This window comes from Callionymus lyra, chromosome 16 (genome assembly GCF_982586985.1).
Source record: "Callionymus lyra chromosome 16, fCalLyr1.hap1.1, whole genome shotgun sequence".
Classification (NCBI taxonomy): Eukaryota; Metazoa; Chordata; class Actinopteri; order Syngnathiformes; family Callionymidae; genus Callionymus; species Callionymus lyra.
This window is the reverse complement of record NC_141833.1, coordinates 4,305,948-4,327,712: the sequence shown is the minus strand read 5'-3', so window position 1 is coordinate 4,327,712 and position 21,765 is coordinate 4,305,948. Positions and strand designations below refer to the sequence as shown.

General features: G+C 38.1%; 1 protein-coding gene across 1 annotated transcript; it reads left to right on the top strand.

Moving 5' to 3' along the window:
- Positions 1-922: 922 nt before the first annotated feature.
- On the top strand, positions 923-20,109 carry LOC148063297 (junctophilin-1-like). Its single transcript, XM_087811339.1, has 7 exons — positions 923-1,531; positions 9,296-10,055; positions 13,026-13,144; positions 13,682-13,948; positions 15,261-15,682; positions 16,199-16,294; positions 18,768-20,109. Exons 1-6 carry the CDS (start codon positions 1,153-1,155, stop codon positions 16,277-16,279), a joined length of 2,028 nt encoding a protein of 675 aa, XP_087667465.1. The 5' UTR covers positions 923-1,152; the 3' UTR covers positions 16,280-16,294; positions 18,768-20,109.
- Positions 20,110-21,765: the final 1,656 nt, after the last annotated feature.

Sequence of the window (21,765 nt, the reverse complement as noted above, 5' to 3'; positions counted from 1 at the left end):
TATTAAGGAATCCCTTGGAGGTGGACACCTCTGGGATTGATGATGCGCTGTGACAAACATTGATAAATGACCAATCACAGCAGAGTCGGTGTGGTTATTGTAAACAAGATTTAATTTCCAGGAAAAACGTTTTCGGTGGGTGGGGCTTGACTTTTATTTTACTTTATTATTTTCCTTTTTTTTTCGGTACTGCCTGGATGACAGTTTGCTGACTTTTCATATGAAAGAAGACACGTGTCACCAAGACCTTTGGTAGGTACAGATCCACAACAGCAGATGTGGCATGGTTTGGGTAAACAAGAGTTCATCTTCAGAAAAGCGTAAAAAAGAGTTTTCAGTGTTCAGTGTTTAATTAAAAATTCAATTAAAAGAGAGTGTTGAGCAAACAGACTCATACTTTTGAGTACAAGAGAGGTCCAATGTCAAAAGAAATGAAGTAAATCATTGAGCGGCCTTCAACACTGTACGTGACGGCCTTCGTGCATTGAAACACTGACATCCAGCGGCCGAATTGAACATTACAACATAATATCAGCGACGTCAACGAAGCGCATCTGAGAGAAATTACAAGATTCAGACGAAAAACTGTTAGTAATAAATACATAAAGACAGATGTGAATTCCATGAAGAAGAAAAGACATTTGAAGCTTGTGTGAGTGAATAACTTTATTCTGACCCATATAATCCTTTTAGACGATACTTGTGATTAAACATACTGATAAATCCTAATACAACGCCGATTGATACCCGTTTCACTATAGTATACTCGATTAGTAACAGGAACGTCATAACTAAAAGAGTGAGAGAGAGCGAGTAGCGTACCTTTTCCCCGTGTTGCATTTTATTTTGGAAGGTCAAACCGGAAACGCTAGAGCTGATCCCCATTAGCTTAGCATTGCTCAGGAGCGCAGTGAGAACGGGACCTCGTCCGTAGTGGATCGTCTCTGGCTGTCGTGGCGGCCGCCACTCACCCCCCCCTCCCCTCTCTCCTCCACAGTACCCAACCGCGTTGCCGATGCGCCCCGCAGTGACCCCTCACTGGCCCCCCGTATCTCCTCTCGCCCGGGCGTCCTGTGTCTCCAGCGCGTCGCTCTCGAGAAAAAGAAAAACACTTGTGGACTTGAAGTTGGACGTCTCTCCTCGCGGGTCTGAATGACGGGCGGTCGGTTCGACTTCGACGATGGGGGCACCTACTGTGGAGGCTGGGAGGAGGGCAAAGCCCACGGCCACGGCGTGTGCACCGGACCCAAGGGTCAGGGCGAGTACGCGGGCTCCTGGTCCAACGGGTTCGAGGTGGTGGGCGTGTACACCTGGCCCAGCGGGAACCTGTACCAGGGCTACTGGGCTCAGGGGAAGCGCCACGGACTGGGCGTGGAGACCAAGGGCAGGTGGATCTACCGGGGCGAGTGGACGCACGGCTTGAAAGGCCGATACGGTGTCCGGCAGAGCCTGAACACGCCGGCCAGGTACGAGGGCACCTGGAATAACGGACTACAGGACGGGTACGGGGTGGAGACTTATGGAGATGGAGGTGAGAACAGGTCTATACTTAGACGGTGTGCGTGTGTCCAAATCCAACCTGGCACCACTTTCTTGGTCCAGAGCCTCGAGCGTCTTCGGACATGCGATTAGATTCTGTTAGGAATTGGTTCTGAAAATTAAAGGTGATGATCCAAATGTTCTTATACATGTTATTATTCACATGTCTATTTTTGACACATGTGCTTTTAATAACATTTTAATTCTGGATTTGGTAGATTTAAAAAAAACAAAAAACCTTGTGCATTAAAGCAACGATAAGACATTCAACATGTTACTAACATGTCGAGTGGGCTCATCGTTTTGGATCAGGGGCAAAGGGGTCCACGTTTTAATTTCAGTCTTGGTCAGGACAATAATTATACATGTATAACTGAAACAAAAAACTAAAAGAGTGAATAAAAAGTGTTGCTTCATTTCTATTATGATATGAATGAAGTTGAAATTAAGTTACAAAAGTAATTTTTAATCACAAGACACACTTTTTTTTGCTTTAAAGCATCATTTTGCTTTCAACAAATTAAATGTCAAGTGGGTAAAATGACTTGACAGGACAAATGTTGGCCCTTTGGACACATTTTTAGACTTGTGTTGTTTGACAAGTTGCGTAGTTCTCAATATGCACCTGTTTATCTCATCTAACACGCAGAAGATTTTTTTTAATTATTATTTTTCAAAGATTGATTCAAACTTAAGGTGTGATCAAAACCTCTAAATGTATTTATTTTGGTAGTAACAAACATACGTCTTTTTTATTTACCCTCAGAGTTTTAGAGAACACGACATGTACCATAGATGGTTTTGATTAAAAAAAACCTTCATTTACTTTAGGAGTGTCAGTTCTCTGGTGACCACTATTTTTACGACAACTGTGAGGAATAGAACGATTTAAAAAAAAAATCTTGTGTGATTTTAAATGTACAAATGATTGTTAAAGATACAGCCTGATCCGAGGAAGCAGCCACACTGACACCTGCTACGGGGATAAAAATGGACGACCATTAAAATTAGATCAGGGTCTGAACTGAGGACAGACATAGGAAACTAGTGGAACCCCCCCCCTCACCTTTCCCCCATGACCCCTGCCCCCCTACAAAAAAAGAATCAGAATCATGTTTATTACCTGTTATGTAAAAACTAAACAGGGTTTTTGTGTGTGTGGTAAAGAGGAACAAGTGTGCCAACCACCCAGGGAACCATCTACATAAAAAAAAAAAGGATTTCAAACATATATTAAATTCGTCGTCAACATATCATTACTTGCAGTCACTCTGTAGAGTTTGCTAAGGAGGTAAAATATGAGCCATTTAAAAAACGCTGGAGCCCTGGTTTAACAAGGCTCAGGCTTCTTGACTTGTCACTCCTCGATATTTATAGACTCCAGCAAAAAGACCGGAGCCCGATTCCTGTCAACACATGACAGTGTCTTTAGCTGAAATCTACACAAAATGTTTGTTTTTTTTTGCCTAATGTCAACAACTAATAATACAGTTAACCAATAAATCAACAAGGGCCTAGTTCACTAGCATCAGCTTTACATATTCAGTACACTTATTACACTTGTGTTTTTTCCCGTTAAATGACTAGAAAAAAAACCAATAAAAGATTTGGTATTTATTTATTAATTTTCTTTCGTTCTGCAGTTATGTCTTGGGTTTGTTCGGGTTCAACTAAATTGAATGATTTGATAATGGCCTACACATGTATCTGTACCTACCTAAGGTATTGGTGACACGTGCAGTCTTCTTTCATATAAAGAAAGTCAGAAAACTGTCATTCATGTAGTATAAAAGTGGGTACAGACAAAATGGGTAGACAAAAATCGAAAAAAAAAGGAAAATAAAAGTCAAGCCCTGTCCACTGAAAACGTTTCTCTGGAAATTAAATCGTGTTTACAATAACCACACCCACTCTGCTGTGATTGGTCAAGCATCAATGTTTGTCACAGCGTGTCATGAATCCCTGAAGTCTCCACCTCCAAGGGACTTCTTGTATAAACAAAGCAGGGCGTGATTACAGCTAGCTATAATAATGGACTTGGCTCTCGCAACCTCTCGTTCGCCGAGATTTCAGATGATTATTATAAAGCAATAACTTCAAAACATTGCCAAGATGGGAGAATTACTGCAGCCTGGAAAGAAAGACTTCAACATTTGAAACCTGTGAGTAGGTCAGGAAAGTTATGTTTTCACATTAGTTACCCTTTAATAATTTCAATTCAACCATTTCGATTTTGTGCGTCATTTAGCCATATACTTGTAATTGGTTTTTTTTAGCAGTGTCAAAACTATTAATAAATAAACATAATTTTTGGAAGGCTGAAGGGAATGAGACCTAGCAAACATGTCTGGGGGTCTCTAGAGAATTTTCTCCTGAGTGTGTTCATGGCATCGACCCAGAATATTTGCAATATAAATACATGAGAGTGATTCCCAGATGTGTGACCACATTTCCCCCAACAGTGTTGTGGCTTCCCTCATAGTTTATCCTTCAAATGCAAAGTTATGAAATATATCTGTATATAAACTTTCCAACCAAGTCCCCTCCATCTCCTGGAGCTCATAAACCGATTCTATGTTCTACACATTAAATGCCCTTCTCCTTTAGATATATACAATTTAATTTAACAGAGTGTTTCTCTCTCTTGTTTGTAAGCTGCTATATAACTTAGAAACAACTTGTGTTAGGCTAGATAATTTCAGATAACCACATATTTATGACTCTCTACATCACCAACAGTTTTTCTCTCTCTACTTACTCTGTCCATTTCACTATTCGTACCAAAACAATCATTGCTTTTGTATGGACTCTGTGTTGGTTATTCTATAAGAGCTCTGTTGTGCCTGGTGAAAAGTGCTGTTGTTAACAGGGCCTGTCAGATCGGCAGGCAGTAGTGAAAAGTGCCAGTACCAGACAGACGACTTCAAGTGTTTTATTGTAAACAAAATTTAAGTCATGGCCATATATGAATAGGATAACAGTAAAGTCAAGGAGCTACCAATTCAGTTTCCTGTTTTAATAGTATTTTAATTTGGTTTCCAATGGTTGTGGCCTGTCATATTGATGTTGAGTACAGTAGTTTTGAAGTTGCAATTAAAGTTCTGAGTTTTTAATCCCAGCTCCGGACAAGATTGTGGCGTTGTGTCCCTGAGCAACAACCCCTGATCGTTCCTGATGGTTGAGCTGGCGCGCTGCGTCGCAGCCTACTCCCATCAGTGTGTGAGTGGGTGAATGTGTAATTTAGTGTAAAGCACTTTGAGGGCTATATAAGCATAGAAAAGCACTTTATAAGTAAGAGCCATTTACAATTTACCACATGCTTGACGACTGTGTAGATTGACCTAAAAATAGACTTGTTTCAGTTTGACATTTCACATCCTTCTTCTGCAAATATAGTTTCATGCGAAGATTGTTTTTCATAAAAATGAAAAAAACATGTGGCTTTGACTCCTTCTGTATCCTTTTTATGTGAAAATTAGATCCTGTGTCTGCCCCTATAGTTCCTGGTATATCAGCATTGGATCAGACTGGCCTTTCAACCGACATGCTGGATCCTTTTTAACCATTGATATAGTTTGATAGAAAGCAGCAAATCGTATTTAGCTCTGATAGCTCACAGCTCACTCTTTGGGATTTGCCCACCCTTCACACCATCCCGCTTCATCCAGAAGCCTTGCTTTGCTAATACTACCAGTTTGAATTTGGCCTGAAGCAGTCTTTTCATGTGCCACGGTTGTACCTGGCCTGCAGCACTACTGGGATTCTGTGAGGGGGGTTTCATTCTTTGCTATTGTACCAAGACTATTCATAATCTTACGTTACATCGTTATTGATACAGAATATTTCGTTGGCATGTTTTTTAGGTCTTCCCCTTCAACCACCTCCAAGAAGCTTGACCATGGTAAAGCGCAGAAGACAAATGGTGCTGCTCGTCATTATGATAATTTCATGCAGAACTGGAGGACCTGGAGATAAGCTTTGAAAAGCTGTGTTCTAACTTTAAGGACTTTTAGGCTAACTAAGGCCATCTACAGCTCTTAAATGGCAACTGGAGAAGGCATTGGCCATTCAACATAATTGTTCCTGGGCCATATCAGACAACTCCTAAATCAGCAGAATTATAATTCAGAAGGTAAAGAACAGTTTAAGGTACTTTATATATAAGGTACAATTATATGAATATAAGATAAACTGTATAATGAATTTCATGGAAAAGTTGGAACAATATAATCAATCTATTAAGTGGAAAATGTGATTATATTTAGCTGAACGTGCCTATTTAAGAATTACTCTTAAATCGCACAATTGATCATCAAATTAAAATACAAATCTACATCATAATTCCTTGCACTTATTATTAGGATTGGGCCTCAGGAATCAGGTTTATTAAGAATTTATTCCAAAGGTTCAATTCCAGGATTAATTTAGACATTTTTAATTAGGTTCCCCTTATTGCCACATAATTCCTGAGAAGACAGAAAAAAATGTTCTTAAGTTTCTTATTAATCTTTGTTGCCAAATAAATATTCTCTTGTACACATTATATTCCTTGAACCTTTAACTGCAGGTACAAAAACCAACTCAAACTAAAGGTCATATTCTAGATTTAGTTATCCACACTTATCAGCCCTATGAATACATCTGTCAAAAACAGCTGCGTGTCCTATTAAAAGGAAAACAAAGTTATCAGAAATGATCTTATCAATAAAATAAAATGATTAAAATATACTGTATATACATATATGGCAATATTAATGTAAGTATATACAAATATATTTATATTGTTATATTTCATAGTGCAATCATATTTTAATTTACTAGTATATTCTGAAAAATGGTATTGGAAAACCCAATGAGATTATAACGTTTTCTGGGTTTCCATACCGCAAAATCTGTATACTGCTATTTCCAAAGTTTTGATATTTTAATACATTGCAAAATCACAATAGAAGCCGATTTCCAAACATTCATGTGGTACATAAACAGACACAAAACTGTATTTTCTGTTTGTTTTATCATCTGTTGGAAAAAAAAAGGATTTTGCCTGGTCATATATATAATTTTAATTTCAAATATACCTATTACAGTTATCTCATACAGATAAATATATTGAACTATATTTTATTTGTTAATACATATTAAAATAAGACAAACATTTATAAACTCAGATAAGTCTTTAAAGCAATACTATAGATGCATAATATCGTATTTTTTGTAAGTACTATTTTTTCACACATTGCCTAGCGTTTGTTGAAATCAACGTTGACGTTAAAATGGAGAGATTTTTACTTTGGCTGTGTACAATACTACTGCACAGCAAAGTTATTGATACCCCTTCTTTAGTTATTTGACACATGCCAACCACACCTTGTCCGTTATAGAAAACTGTTCAGGTTTCAGACAGTTTAAGCGACACTCCAAACAACAACTTCAGGAGAGCGAATAAGCACTCCCCTTGCTCATTGCATCCTCGTGTTCCTATGAACTACTATATATTGAAAATGATTATGTATTTAACAATAATGCAATATTATTTAGTCCCTCAGAACACATTGAGCAATCGTATAAAGTTTAATTTTTGCGATTTGTTTTAATATATCTTCTTAAGCTAGGGTACATATTTTTAAGCCCTTATTCTTGCTGAAGAAAAGTTTGCTCTGCATAGCAAGATACTAACTCAGAGTTATGTTTGGCAAGCTTGCAGACTTCCCAGTGTCTCCAGTTACGTCCATCTTTTAAAATAGCATCTACTCACATTCTCCAGCTGAAGCATCAGTTCTTCTATCGGGACCAGGCTGCTCCTGGCTGCTGCTTTGTGGATTTCACTCCAGACGTATTTGTTTGTACTTTGTTAAAATCTGACACACTGGTTAGAACATATACAATATAGGTGATGAGAGAGGTGAGAACGTGACAGCAGGTCTTTGCAGGACATTCTAACACATTGTTTATTTTCAAAGGAGACGTGATACAACTGATGATAGATGCTTAAACATGGGTGAACCTTCAGGGACTTTTACATATACTGTAAATATATACAGTATATATATATGTATTACCTTTATTCTCATCTGCATTCCTCGGTAAAGCCAACTGTCTTTTACCCTGCTAGACCATTTACATTGGATAAAATCCTGATGTTGTCCAATCCGAATCATCTGTCACTATCACGGCCCGGTCAGGACTTCATAAATTCGCCAACGCTACTTATTTTGGTTTGGAGAAATGGACCAATAATCAGTTGATTCTATGTGGGCTGATTAAAAACAGAGCCTGCCTTCCTGAAGTCTGACCAATTTCATCTCAGCACAGTGGTTTGGGATTTAAGTGGCAGCAAACAAGAGTGATGCTCTGGCTAGCTTGGATGAGTCTGCTTTTCCAAGGCGTCGTTTTCTCCTGAAAAACTAAAAGTAGGACAAAACTGAATACCACCAAGTATTACAATAACAAGAAATGGTATTTCAATGCATTAAATTATCAGTGCTATCTGACTGGTTACAACGCAACTTATAAACTACTTGCTTTTGCCACTGACAAGGCACCTCCTTGAGTCAGCCTTGAATTTTTCTGCCTAATAAAAAAAATTGGGAATTCGTAGCACATCGGCAAGCGACAGTCAGTTAAGAAACCCTTGGATGACTTTTATCTGTATTTTTGCTACTTCAACTCATTCATTCGTTCATTTTCTTTATCGCTTAATCAGTCATGGGGGCCCGGAGCCTATCCCAGATTCTACGGCGTGAGGCAGGGGACACCCTGGACAGGACACCAGTCCAACGCAGGGCACACAAAGACAGACAACTGTTCACACAGACACACACTCATTACTATGGACAATTACCCCAAGTTCCCAATCAACCTCTGTATGTTTCTGGACTGAGGGAGGAAACCGGAGTAAACCCACACAACACGGGGAGAGCATACAAACTCCACAAAAAGTTGGCTCCCTTCTGACCTAGAAGCGAACCAGCAACCTTCTTGATGTGAGTTGATCGCGCTAACCGCTGACTATCATGTGCCCGCTACTTCATCTATCCAGCCCCAATAATCTTCAGTTCACCGAGGTCGATGTTTGTTTTGGCGGTGATGTTAGAGTCATGGAGCTTGTGGTTCACCACTGCTAAACACAAACATCCAACTGCAATTAAGTATCAAAGAGGGCAGAACGTTTCCTAGAACGGAAACCTACTGGGGTTGCTTTTGCGGTGTTAATGATCCAGAATGTTTGGATAAGATTCCCATAGTTCCCATTATGTCAATCCCGACCGTCTAGTGGACTGCAGAGGCAGTGTGGGTAAATGATATTACAATATAAAGATATCAGCCAATTATCCATCATCACTGTAACACCTGTCACTGCGGCTAAACAACCATTCCAACTTATGAATGCAGCATTAACAAACAGGGACAAACAAGACGGTTCAAATACTGGGCAGACCAGGAGGAAAAGTTCCAGTTCAACTCATTTTTGTCCTTATTTTACAAAAAAAAAATCCAGCCTCCACTTATAACCAACTCTTAGCCATCTAGGTATCCACTGCCTTCTGAAGTTGGGTCGATTTGGTAGCCATTTAAATAGGGGTGTATTTATTTACTTCTTTAAAAAACAAACCTCAAACCTTATCAAGAACATTCCTAAACAAGAGTCAATTTTCTAGTTTTCTAGTTTCTAGTGGATTTGACAATATATGCGTGTTCATGGCTGCCTGTCAATAATCCAGCTGCTAACTATAGCATCATCTGTTTCACTCTGCAGGTACGTACCAGGGTCAGTGGACAGGTGGAATGCGACATGGCTATGGCGTTCGTCAGAGCGTCCCTTACGGTATGGCCTCAGTTATTCGCTCTCCTCTACGTACATCACTGGCTTCCCTGCGTAGCGAGCAAAGCAATGGCACCGTCCTGCGCGACAACCTGTCAGACAGCCCTGCTGGAACCCGTGGTGGTTTCGTTCTCAATTTCCACTCCGACCGAGAGGGACAAGAGAAGAAAAGGGGTCTTTTCAGGCGTGGATCTCTCTTCGGTAGTCTTCAACGACTCCGCAAGTCGGACTCCCGCTCTTCGATCTCGAGCAAGCGCAGTTCAGCCCACAGTGACACCAACATGAGTCGAATCAGCTCCAGCGACAACAACTCCACCATCAGCTTCGGAGACGGAGACACCGGGGACGACTACCTCCCTCTGGAGGACAACGTGGACGCCACGACTACAGAGTTCTACGTGGGGGAATGGAAGAATGACAAGCGGAGCGGCTTTGGCATCTCAGAGCGATCCAACGGGATGAAGTACGAAGGCGAGTGGTTGAACAATAAGCGCCATGGATACGGCTGTACCATATTTCCCGACGGGAGCAAGGAAGAAGGCAAGTACAAGAACAATGTGCTGAGCCGAGGCATCAGGAAGCAATTGATCCCATTGAGGAACGCCAAGAACAAGCAGAAGGTGGACCGAGCCGTAGAGGGAGCCATTAGAGCAGCAGCCATCGCAAGAACAAAAGTTGAAATCGCAATCTCCAGGTAGGTTAAACGTCAAAAAAAAGGTCCAAGTACTAATGTGATGTCACATGTTTGACTAACAGATGACATTAACGTTCTTACCTTTTCTCTAAAAGATTATAGCAGCATTTTCTCATCTCTCAATTATTTAAAAGATTGTTTGAGTTCCCTACTGGAGAGTTGTGTCTTAATATTTAGGTTGGCAGAGCCACCTGTTGCCATAACACAATTCCTTTCATACTTGCACCGCCCTGTGGATCAGAGTCTCGGAGAACATATTATTTTAGTTTCAGTTTAAATGCTTTGCAATATGTAGGTCAAATGGCTCTTTGAGTGTAAAGTTACATCCAAAAAACTTCATGTCATGGTCTATAGGCGATCACGAATGAACAAAATGAATCTTCAGGTGTGAGTTACTGTGAATAAGACTTTGGTAATACAAAAACATAGATTGAGTTAATCAACATTGTATGTCAAAAGCAAATTTGGTGTGTAATTGTATTTAATCGTATTTTTTGTATTTAAGGTTATAATTTATAATATTACTGTTATTATTAAAACATTATGTAAAATGAAAATTCCAAGATTGAGTAAGATTTGAGATTCATGTGGCTTTTAAATACTGGATGTTTGACTTGTTTTCCCCCATTGCTTAAATCAGAAGACAAAGATTTTACAACTTTATTTTCCCGTTTACTTATTAGCCTTTATCTAAAAATTATGTGTCATATTTCTTTGGATTAAAAATTTTGATAAAACACATATTTAACTATCTATATCTTTTTTATATTAATAAACATATGGGAAGGTTATGACCTAAAAACATTTTAAAAATGGAACAATTGATGGGCATGGACCTCAGAGAGTCATGTCAGTGGAGTGGGAGAGAAGTCGAGAGAAGCAAGTGGGCACATTCTTAGCGAGTGTGTGCGTCACAACTAGTGCTTGTCTAAATAAGGCCAGTGAGGCGGACGCTTATCAACAGCTGATAGGAATAACAGACACATGTAAGTTAGCTTCCGCCCTCTACACACTCACACACACTAAAGCAACCAGACAATCCATCCATATGGTCATTATTAAGGACATTTTGTAATATTTCAACGTTTTATATTCAATGAAATAGTAAAATAGAGTTCTTGTTCCGATCAATTGACTATTTAATGTACGAACTAAATATTATTTTCATGTTTTTATATCTATTATGCTATAGAAATCTGAAATCATTATGTAAAAAACACAATTATTTCTATTTTGTTTTTGTTTTTAATGTGTTAGATACTGTAGACAGTAGCATGTTCCTAAGCTTCCATTTATTTTATATAATTTTGAATAGATAGATAAACTTTATTGATCCCTCCTTCGGGAAATTGTTTTCCAGCACACAGCAACACAGACGATAAATTCATAAAACAAGAACAAAGCGCAATAAAAGAACAAAACACAAATGACAGAAATAAACACAAAAAATAACACAAAGAAAAGTATACAAAGATTAACATAAGAAAATAATCATCTTTTACCGTGGCTGCCATTTGAATGAGGACACATGATATTTTTTTAAATCAAAATAATAATAATAATAACAGTTTTATGTAATATATTTTCTTTCAAGTCGTGGTCCTTTGAAAACGCCCCCATATTTATGTAAAAATAAATGGCAAGGAAAGTGCTCAGGGCATACTTTCGATGGCAGTCATCATTTTCAAGAACATATGTAATGCGTAGGTGGGAAAATCAAAGACATGTAGCAACTCGGTGACATAAGCCTGGAAAGACCACAGTCGTCATGGGCTCAGGTTTCAAATTTCGCAGTGCAAGGCAGCCTCAGTTGGGTTTGACACAACCATTTAATGTTAGCCCAGATTGTCTAACCATGTGCATGTTCGTGTTTTGTACTTCTTTTGAATATTTTGTATTTATTTTTATTTTTTTGCATTTTATAATTTTAGCTATGTATAGCTAATATTTTCATCTATTTATAAAATATATATTTTCCTTTTTTCTTTAACCAAAAAAATGTATCCTATCCATTTGGTTGATTAATTAATTAATTAATTAAAATTGACTGTTTACAATTTACAACAATTAATCTAAATGATTGTATGTATTATACTATATATTTACATTGAAATAGCATTTTGAGATGGTATAGACATGGCCCCAGTGTGAGTTTGCCATTGTGTCTTATAACAGTAATGAACATTTTAATAGTACTCTATCATTTTTATGTTTTAACAATAAACATTGATTACAGTAACTAAATTATAATAAGCATATTAGTAATATATAATAACATCTTAGTAAGTGTGATAACTAAATGTTTCATGGCAAAAAATTAAAAACTTCATTGCTCATTTTTTTACGCCATGATGTCACATTATATTATTATCTTTGCTGAAACAATCATATATTTATTTTGTCACTTAATGTAAACAATATCTCCCAATGTTTAATCCAATAGTTTTTATTTGATTTTTAATTTTAAAAATAATGTTAATATTTGAATAAAGTTGTATTGTAGAAAACATAAGCTCAATATACGCAAAAATGAAAATGTACAATGATAAATATGACTAGATAAATACACCACTAATTTAAATGATTTTTTAAAATATAGAGTAATTCTCATGGGTATTAAACCGCTGTCAGATCAATGTAAGCATTAATCGATAAGTCTGAAACCTTGATAAAATATGTTTTCTCTGTGCTTTGAAATTGATAATTGCCTGGAAAATATAATGGCCGTGCTCATCTTTGGACAGAAAAGAATGTTATTAAAAATAATAATTGAAAATAGACAAAAAAAACAACAAAAACATGTTTTTTGTACTGTTTTTTTGTGTGAAAATCCAAATAAATCTATTCATTTTTGCGACTAGATGTATTTTTGTGGCGCTAACGACTCATAGAATAAAAAATAAACGAAGTTACTTAATGAAGTAAATAACATTGCTTTTGAGCACTTACGTTTGATTTCGTTCTTGGCAGGACCTCTCACACTCGTGCCAAAGCAGATGCGGCCGACCAGGCTGCTCAGTCAGCCACGCAGGATTCGGACATTGCTAGAGCTGTGGCCAGAGAACTGTCTCCAGGCTTCCACCAGCCAGGTAAACCCATGTAATACATGCACATTTCTGTCACCTCCAATACTACATCTTTATTTTCACCAACACTGTAGTTAGCCAGGCCGAGGTATTCACATGGTTACCAGGCAACGTAGCAGAAGGACTCAGTAGCGCCTCAAAGATGCTCCCATATATTAAAAAGAAAACAAATGATATAACAAAAAGAATCAAAATGCAACCTGCTTCTATTTACTGACAATATCCTTCATTAAATATTGTCCTCATAAGGCACTTCTTCCAGTAGTTAGACCAAATAAAGACACAGTTTCTGAAGCTGCATCAGAGCAACTTTACAATCCTTCCCAGTTGTGATTCATAGAATCACTAGAGTCAGAAACAAATAGGAAAGATCTTTCTCATCCGAGCAGAAGGGAATCATCAACTGGCGGCCAAATCCAATGCTGTAAAAAATAAGCAGCGCTCAGCTGATGCCGGATTATCTTTAATACAGAGCTGTCACATGTGGGACGCTGGTCAATGAGGAGGAATCCAGGTCTCACTTAACACCCTTTGTTGTAGGTCCAGACTACATCAGGCAGAAGTACAACGAGCCCATGGAGGTGATAGAGGTTCCTGAGGATGAGAAGAAGAAGAAATCTCCATCAGGAAGTCCTCATTTTTACCGGAAAGGCACAACGCCGAACCAGAGCCCCGAACCCAGTCCCACTCCATCACCCGCCGCCGTGAAGAAAACCTTCATCAACAGTAACCCGCCTGCGATCATGCCTGCACCGAACCCTGCTGTGAAGGAAAACAAGACCCCGACAGCTCAGCCTCCGACCGCAGGTCAGTTTCTAATTTGTGCCTCCTCAGCACCGGACTTGTGTTCCTCTGATCATGTTTAAAACTATGGTACAATTTGAGTTGGATATTTGGTCCCCATTCTGTAAACCCTTTAAAATAGACAGGCTTTAAAAGTCTAGTCCCTGCCTGCTGCGTTACTATTGGTCCGGGTTTGACTCCTCGCTGTCCTACAATAACACCGTATTAATGTTAATGTAATGTCAATTTTTTGAAGTTCAGTTGGAACCTAAAGTATATTTAAAATAAGAATAATTTTATTATTAGATCAGATCTATATGAATGCTTTTGCTACAAAATTCTGTATGCATCAGCAATGTGTTGAGTCTGAAAGGTCCATTGCTTTCTGATTATCCAGTCATTTTATGATTATTGTGTTTTTAAAATGAAAGTTATATTTGGCAGCTGTGATTATTTTTTAGTAATACTTTTTTTCTCCTTACTTTTATCAGTTACTATGCAAAGTTAGAATCTGTTGATTGTGAAGAATGTACTTAAGGTTCTCAACTGATACAAGTTTTCATCCAAGACAACAAATCAGAGTCTTATTAATGAACATCTCTTTTTAATTGTGTTTTTTTTATCCCTTGTGCTGCCTCTGGATCAAGGGGAACGACCTCCCTGGCTTCCAGCAATAGAGATGCAGTGGTGGAGGTCGTTTACCTTGACCCAGAGATAAAACTTGGGTTAAAAAGACAACCACAAGTAAAATAAGTTATTAAACCCAAGACATTGATTTTCGCCGTCAGTAAGTAGCACTAGCTAGACTATAAGATAAAGTTTCAAGATCTTGTGTAGCTTCCCACGTTATGTTATGTTTATAGTTAAAAGTTGCAAGACCTAAAGTAACACTAGGTTGCGTTTTATTGGACTTATTGTTGTGCAGGATTTGTTGCATCTGTTGACTTTTTAAAACTTTTGTTTTGTCTTTTCGACTATTGTTTTATAATCTGTCTGTGTGTCTCGAAAGGCGCCTTATAAATATAATTCATTATTATTATTATTAATAAATAATGCTTCACATTTTTGAGACAAGAATACATTCAAAGAGAATCATCACTGTGGCTTTATTTTAAAACTTTAATTTATTTGTTCTGTTATTAATATCTGTTTATTTTGGTTCCATGATGCTGTATTTCTACCGAAAATAACTTTAAAAATGGTGTGTCCCAGAGAAAAAGAAAATATTAAGAAATAATAAATGGAAATTTTGAATAACACATGCTTTAAATTGACACAGAGCTGAAATAAGATGAATCATATTCATGGGTTTCACGTATTTCCTTTCCTGTTCCAGGAATGACGAAAGCAGCATCAAAGCTTTCCCTGAAACAGGAAGTCCGACAACAGGAAGCAGTCGCACCAACAGGCAACACAACGTTGAAAAGTTGCCCAAGCAACGGGCAGATCCACTCGCAATACCACGGCTACTACGTCAAGGCTAACGTCAAGACCCCTCCTCCCGATGATCCGACCGGAATGGAGGAAGACTTCCATCCCTCCAGTTTAGCACGTTTACCACCTCCTGCCAAACAGTTTGTAGTGCCAACACCAAAGCCTCTTCCCAACACAAGTCCATCCCCAGTCCCATTCAAGGAGAACTCCAAACCATCCGAGCCCACGAAAGCAAGAAGGCAGGAGTCAGTCAAACCGAAGAGCCTAGCAGAAACCAAGAAAGCCAGCATGGAAGTCGTCCCTGAAGTTGTAACAGAAGAGTCGGTGAGTTTGATGGATATTCCACTTTAACCATGTTAAGAAAATGGCTTGGAATTATTGTGACTTCTGGTCTTTTGAGGTTTTTACTCAACTTAAATTGATGAGCAACATGAATTCAGAAGTCACATTATTGACCTTGACAAGCCCGGCTGATAATTCTTTAAATTCTTTCCAGCAGCCTCACTTTAGGTGTGGGGGGGAGAAGGTTGTAGTTCAAGCGTTGTGGTCACATTCCCCTGTATTTGGACATGAGTGTCTTTTACTTGTAGTGCTCTAGTTTTGGCACAACTTCAACCAGTGGTGAAAGCTGAAATGATGAAGCTTCATGTAACAGTTTCATCAATTAACAATCTCATTTGATGGCACTATTTGCTAATACAGCAAAATAGGCTCTGAAAATTAGTTAATTGCTTCTTCAAGCTTGGCCGAATCAGGGAAAAAGCAACAGTATCAGTTGAAATGTTGCTCATAACATTGGTATTCAAGTGTTATAAAACAATTGTGTTTTTTTCTCCTCAGGGTCCTAACTCCGTCTTGGTGGCTCTGGTCATGCTGTTGAATGTGGGTCTAGCAATCATTTTTGTCCATTTCCTCACCTGACCAAATTGATCTCAGGTAAAATTCAACCTATCTTCTTTTGCCAAATAACATCAATTTTCTGACTTCTCATACCATCTTTTATTTTTATTAGAATTTACTTTTACATACTTTTGCGTTACTTTCTTCTTTTTTTATAGACCAGTGAAAGTTAAAGCAGCCTTTTGGCGTTTTTGACACTTTACCATATAGCGCTGACCACAGGTTGGATAAAGGATGCATGTTTTATATCTTAAAGTTCTTAATGAAGGGAAACTGGCGTCAATCAAAAGTTAATTTAACTCACTGCGGAGATATGGTGAATTATGCCCTATCAAACACAAAAGTGCCATAGCACACAGTTTCCCAGTCTCACTTATTGCAGTATGATTGCAACATTTTTTGAAATTGTCCTTGATGTTCGTATTCAGGACTGCTTAAACAAGTAAGTAAGTCATTATTATTTGTTAAGTGCCTTTCTCAGACCAGGGTCACAAGGCGCTTGAACAACAAAGACTTTAAAAGGTCAAGACAACATAGAGACAAACACAGCTGCCCCAAGAAAGTTAAGAAAAAGCCAGCACAAATAAAAAGTTCTTCAAATGTTTCTTGAAGGAGTCAGTAGTCACACAGTTTGACCATTTATCACACCACACGCCACACCTGACATTTCTCCGTCTCTATATTTACCTATATTATTGTTATTTACATTTTTTTTAAATAAAATCTAGCCAATCATGGAAGACACCGCGCAATATTAACCAATCAGGTCTTGTCATTATCTTTAATTAAAGCACCAACAACAACATCGTGGTCAAGCTATCAGTTGCTTGGGTTTCTCTTACGGTGAATTACACAAACGCCATTTAGAAAGAGGAAATAAACTTCCGGCTTTCAAATTAAGAACATTGGATCAGCCGTGTCTTCCTTGTAATCCTTTAAATGGATTGGATTTAAATGGACTATTGCAACCGTTTGTTTTCATGTCTTAACAAGAAGGAGCTGTCTCGCCTGCAGTTGATACAGAACTCTGCAGCGAGAATTCTGACCCACTCAAGTAGAAGAACTCACATTTCCCCGATCCTTAAACCTCTTCAATGGCTTCCAGTTTCTTTCAGGATGAACTTTAAAATTATGGTTCTTACTTTCAGATTTATTCATGGTCAGGCTCCTCCTTACATCAGTGATCTGATCCAGCCTTACACCCCAGCTCGGGCTCTGAGGTCTGTGGATCAGAATCTACTTATGGTTCCTCGCACACAGTTCAGGACCAGAGGAGAGAAATCCTTCCAGGCTGTTGCTCCTAAGCTTTGGAATGATTTTCCTCTCCCTCTGTGTTTGATGGATCTACTGCCTCCTTCAAGAAACATCTAAAAAAATCAATGTTTTCTTTTATTCAGCAGTTTATTCATTTTTGACATATTTATTGTTAAAACTAATTTGAAATTTGCCAAATGGATAGGTTTCAGATCATTCAAAATGGCAGGTTGAACATTAATTAACATTTGACTGTAAAATTTTTCGAAAGATTGAAAACTAAAACATAACATTTTAGTTAGTAAGTAAGTATCCCAAGTTAGAATCAATAACTGCCATAAATCTCTTCTAGAAAGATTAAGACTATTAACCCAAAAAATATCATAACAATTCAATGCAGACTTTTTGGAGAAATTAATAATTAAATAATTAATAATTCCCCCCCTCCTTACTAACCCCGGATGTTCAATAACAATAACCACATGTAGATGCCCCCAATACTTCTGATAAAAGAAGCCATCATAATATATCTCTGTCCTTTTTGCATATGTTACTAACATTTTTGGATGTAAATTTGCACAATGAAAAAAACAATAGGCGAGCTCCCAAAAGGGAGTGCAAAATCTCAACATTTGAACAGGAATAGTCATAATATGATCCTAAAATGACACCGAAATGTGCGTTAAGTGTCATTTACCTGTACTGTATTACTAAGATAGTCCAATAAGCTAGTTAACAATGTTGTCAGGTAATGCTAGCTTTGACCAGCCATTAATATTAAAGCAATAAATCGAGTTGAAGGTAAATAAAGGAAGAATATATGTTGTCTTTGACTAAATTAAGAAACAGAGATTTATTTTCTGTGGTCTGAGGTTGAAGATTCTTACTGACAAAACAAAACCAGAATCCTACATGTAATGAGACAAGTCAATACTAAAACAAACACGACTCTCTGCTAATGCTAAGCTACACATATCGATATCGAGAAGTAGATCAAACGTCATAACTTTTTTAAAGAAGGGCCAAAATGTATAAAGAGAAATCCAGTGGGGGCCAAATGCAAACATTGGCATCTTAATAAGAGTTATCTAATTTTTAAAAGTGTTCCGAGATTTATTTTAGCTATTTAAGAAAAATGTCTGGTTGAATAATGTCGTTTATTATGGACCTCGCGGGCCACATAGATTCTGCCTGCAGTAGATGAATAAAAAATGTTGGTTTACTAACCACAGGTGTGTGTTTTCTGACCCTGCAGTGCACTCATCCAACAAGTCACCCTGAGCTGCCGACTCCATCAGGAAGAGGAACCTTCACATGGTTCAAGTCAGACCCGCAGACTCGGAAATGGACAACCAATTGCAGAGGAGGGAAGGAGGAAAAGAAGAAGGAAAATAGAAGGAAAGAGCGAGAGGTGGAGGGCAAAGACAGGGTCTCCTAGCAGTGTGGGTCGACTGTCATGGGGTGGCTGGGGCGGCCTGGTTGGACTGGGGGGTGATCTGTGGTTCCACGCGGAGTGAAAGCTAAAGCACGTGGTCACTGGTGCAAATGGAGAAGAAAAGGATGGTTTGAAAAAAAGGGAATAAATCAATGGCTCAGGGCCTGGATGATGGGTTCTGTCTCAGGGTTAGAGATGATAGAAGGAGTGTGAGGCAACCGGTGATGTGTGTGTGCTTGTGTGTCGGGGGTTCTATTTCCACTCAGCCGCTGAGCAAATACAGAAGTTTGAAAATAATTTAATTTAATTTAAATTCAAGTTTAGCGCCCTGTCCTGCGGAGATCAAAGTACTGTATCCAATGTTTTTCACTGAATGTCTTGCTGCTGTTCCTGCTGATGAAAGTGTCGAATCATCACAGTCTGATCGGACTGACTTATCAGCTTCTAAAACAATTGCACTGGTGAAAAGAAAATAAACTAAAAGTCATCAATTTGTTGCTTTACATCTGGTCCCTCTATGTCTCCCTGAAGCCTCCAGCTGGTCTGTGCCTCCATGTTTATGCCATTGTGACCTTTGTCCCGAACTTGGCTGGGTTTTTTTCTTTTATATCAACATCCCAAAATATATTTGGATGAAAACCAAGTTTGTACATGTTTCTAAATGTGTGTGTGTGTGTGTGCGCGTGTGTGTGTGTGTGTGTGTGCGCTGGGGGGCAGAGGGGTATGTTCGGAAATGCACTTTGAGCTGATGGAAGCCAACAGCTGCTTTACAGTTTTACAGAGTGATGTGTTGGTGGGTGAGAAGGGTCCTGGTAGGAATGTCAGGCACTCGGCTGCTTCTCCGCACGCTAGGTCCTGTGAGAGCCGCTCTATTTCTACCAGTGTCTCCATTGATTGCTCATCTGTTTCTGTGGCTCTGCAGCCTGGCAGGTTTATTTACCACACCAACACAACAGGGTTTTATTTTTGTAAGTGTTTTCCTGCTGCGGGTCCCACCATCAAGAAGTCTTATTATTGGGTACCGCTTCCTATGAAGAGCTCCTGTATGATGTAAAGAAACTACAAGTCATGTAAAAAGGCTGTGTAAAAGATGTTTATAAGCATATATGGTCACTTATAGCAAAGTTCAAGCAGTATTGGTAAATAAAAGTGGTGGAATTAATGCGTTCATGTTTTATAATTACATGTCAATACAACCTTTTTTGAAACTAAACTACATGAGGTTAATGTTAAACTGAAAGTTCAAACATTTTTTACTCACCCTCATGTCGAATCTGTTCCTTCTCAGTTATAGGCAAAAATGTATTTACATTTCAATCTAGCAACTGCCTTTAACTTCATCCAAAAAGTCACTTTAAAAACATCCAAATACCTCCATGGCGCTCGTCTGTAACATCCATCTTGTATTGAAGCCTCCACATTTTAAAATGAAGTCTTATTTTAAGACAAACGATTGGTAAGGCTTCAATACAAGATGGACGTTACAGACGAGAACCACGGAGGTATTTGGAATTTTTTAAATGTCTAGTGTTGGTGATGAAGATGAAGACGACTGAGATTCATTCTCTACATTAAAATGACTATAAAAAAGAACGTATTACTCTGAAAATAATCCCAAACCTTAGTCGACCTCTGGGTGAGTAGAACATTTGTGAAGTTTGGGTGAACTAACCCTTTAGTGTTACGTTTCGGGAATGGATTTAAGTTATAGGAGTTACTTATATATAAGTTCTAATTCAAGTGACAACATTGTATATATATTTTTTTTAAAACAAGTTGTTCTTTTTAAATCTCAATTTGTTCATCATTTCAAATATAAATATATTTATAATAGCCGAGAATTCATCCCTGTATAAGCATAACTTATTTTAACGAGCTCTATATGTGCGTGGTTTGTTTATGTTGCGTGACGAATAAATTAAGGCGTATTTATTTTTAAATAATTTTTGTAATTTATTGCATGAAAATAAAATATTGTATTCACCAACCAACCGGTACTCACAGAGCTTTTACTTTAGAATCCACCTGTGTTCATTCAGACCGGAAGTGAGATGTTAATCAAATGTAAAATGCATGAATATATATATCTCACCTTGACGCAGAATCAGCCTGAACACCATATTAGTTTCTGGAGTCGTGTCGAGGGTCAGACAGTGATAGTTCAACAGAAATTATATGAAGATCATTTCTTCCTCTGCGGCCTGGTACTAAATGCCTCACCGACCAGTAGAGGGTCCCAACCTACTGGTTAAGGACCACCAAGGTAGTGATGGTCTGATGAAGCTTCATGAAGCAGTGTCATTATTTTCAGAGTCCACTAGATGGCGGTCTCTGCACTATTTCCCTCTGTTTTGAACAACTGTTCTAATGAAACATCACATCATTTTTAAACTGATGGCGCCACCTACTGACCTCTAAACAGCATGACACTGCTTCATGAAGCTTCATCAGACCATCACTCCTCAGGGTAATACCAAGAGGTTTTGTGATTAGACAAATGCTGCCATAATCTCACAAAAATAAAAGATGTCAGTAAAAATTAACCTTTGGAGCTCAATGCAGTATCTAGCTATGTCATTTAATTGTTATAATAATCTGCTTTTGTTTTAAGAGCTAAAGGTGCATCTGTCACCAATTTTATTTTGAATGATGAAAATGATCAATCTGTTTTGTAAAAAAAAAGTTTTTATTATGTTAATGTATTTGTCTCTAGTGATGGGTTAATAAAGCTTCATGAAGCTTTGTCCTCATTTTCAGAAACCACTAGATGTCACTGTTTTCTTTATAATCTTAAGCTTTGAGCAAAAGTTTAATGAAA